At 44.0% G+C, this 1,176-nt stretch overlaps 1 protein-coding gene across 1 annotated transcript in view; it reads left to right on the top strand.

Moving 5' to 3' along the window:
- Window positions 1-1,176, top strand: part of Eif2a (eukaryotic translation initiation factor 2A) — a 27,402-nt gene that overhangs the window by 23,831 nt on the left and 2,395 nt on the right. The window contains exon 12 of the mRNA XM_026778895.1: window positions 266-388. Within this exon, the coding sequence (XP_026634696.1) occupies window positions 266-388 (123 nt within the window). The remainder of the gene's footprint in view (window positions 1-265; window positions 389-1,176) is intronic.

The following is a 1,176-nucleotide window of genomic DNA, read 5'->3' on the forward strand; positions in this document are numbered from 1 at the left end:
TATATATATATATATATATATATATATATATATATATATATATTACACCTCTAGAAATGTGTTTTAATTGGTCAGATTCAGGACAGTTGAAGGAACCAATGCCTACAGGTTGTCCTCTGACCACACGTGTGCTGGAGTCTCCCTCCAGCATGTGGGTCCCAGGAACTGAACTCTGGCTGTCAGGCTTGTTGCCAAGCACCTTTACCCACTTGTCTGTCTCACACAGACTGAGAGGAACTAGCTGTGTAAATGTGTTTCCCCTTAGGAAGCAAGAAGTGATGTGGCTCCTACTCCTGTCCCTCAGAGTGCACCACGGAACACTATCGCCCAGTCTGCTTCAGGAGATCCTGAAGTAGACAAAAAAATTAAGAATCTTAAGAAGGTGAGAGTCTAAATGAAGAACAGGTATGTCATCAGGAGGCTTGTTTGTGAGAGGAGCATCATTAAGAGTGGAACTCAGGCGCTCAACGGTGTTAGAGTCGGTAACAGTTCTCATTGTTCCGTTGTTTCCATGAATCACAAGTCATTTCCAGTCACACATGCTTTAGTGACTGAAGCTGCTTAGTCTGTTAATTTTGAAGTAATAAGGAACGATAGACATCTGTGTAGTAAAGGTGTTTCTTATTGTCATCGCTGTGGGCTGGAGAGTGAGCCCAGGGCTCACAGATGCTAAGCAAGTGCTGCTCTGCTGAGCTGCATCCCCAGCCCTGAATCCTGTCCTCAGCTTTCAGTGGCTCCCTTCGAGTTAGATGGGGACAAGTACTTTATTCCAGCTTATAACATGAACACACACACACACACAGAGAAGGGAACTTACAGTGTGTGGCGGAAAGACTTCTCCTAAGTCCAGAGACATTGTCCTGCCACTGTGCAGTGTTGAATTAGATGCTGACACCTGTGTTGTAGCTGTGAAGCCATACCCGCACACTCACAACATCACTGAAAACTTGCTGTGCAAACCTCACAGTCCAGGTCTGATCTCAGCACTCACGGAGAGGTGACAGGAGAGGGAAAGCAGACTCTACGGGGTTCCTCTGCCTCCATGTACGCACCACAGCTTAGACACCTACACACACAACAAGTAAAAAAGCCCAAAATCTTGCAAAAACCTAGTTTGCCTAATCCCACGTTTTTAACATAATTTTATATTTAACTTTTTTTTTTTTTTTTTTTTTT

This window comes from Microtus ochrogaster, chromosome 1 (genome assembly GCF_000317375.1).
Source record: "Microtus ochrogaster isolate Prairie Vole_2 chromosome 1, MicOch1.0, whole genome shotgun sequence".
NCBI lineage: Eukaryota > Metazoa > Chordata > Mammalia > Rodentia > Cricetidae > Microtus > Microtus ochrogaster.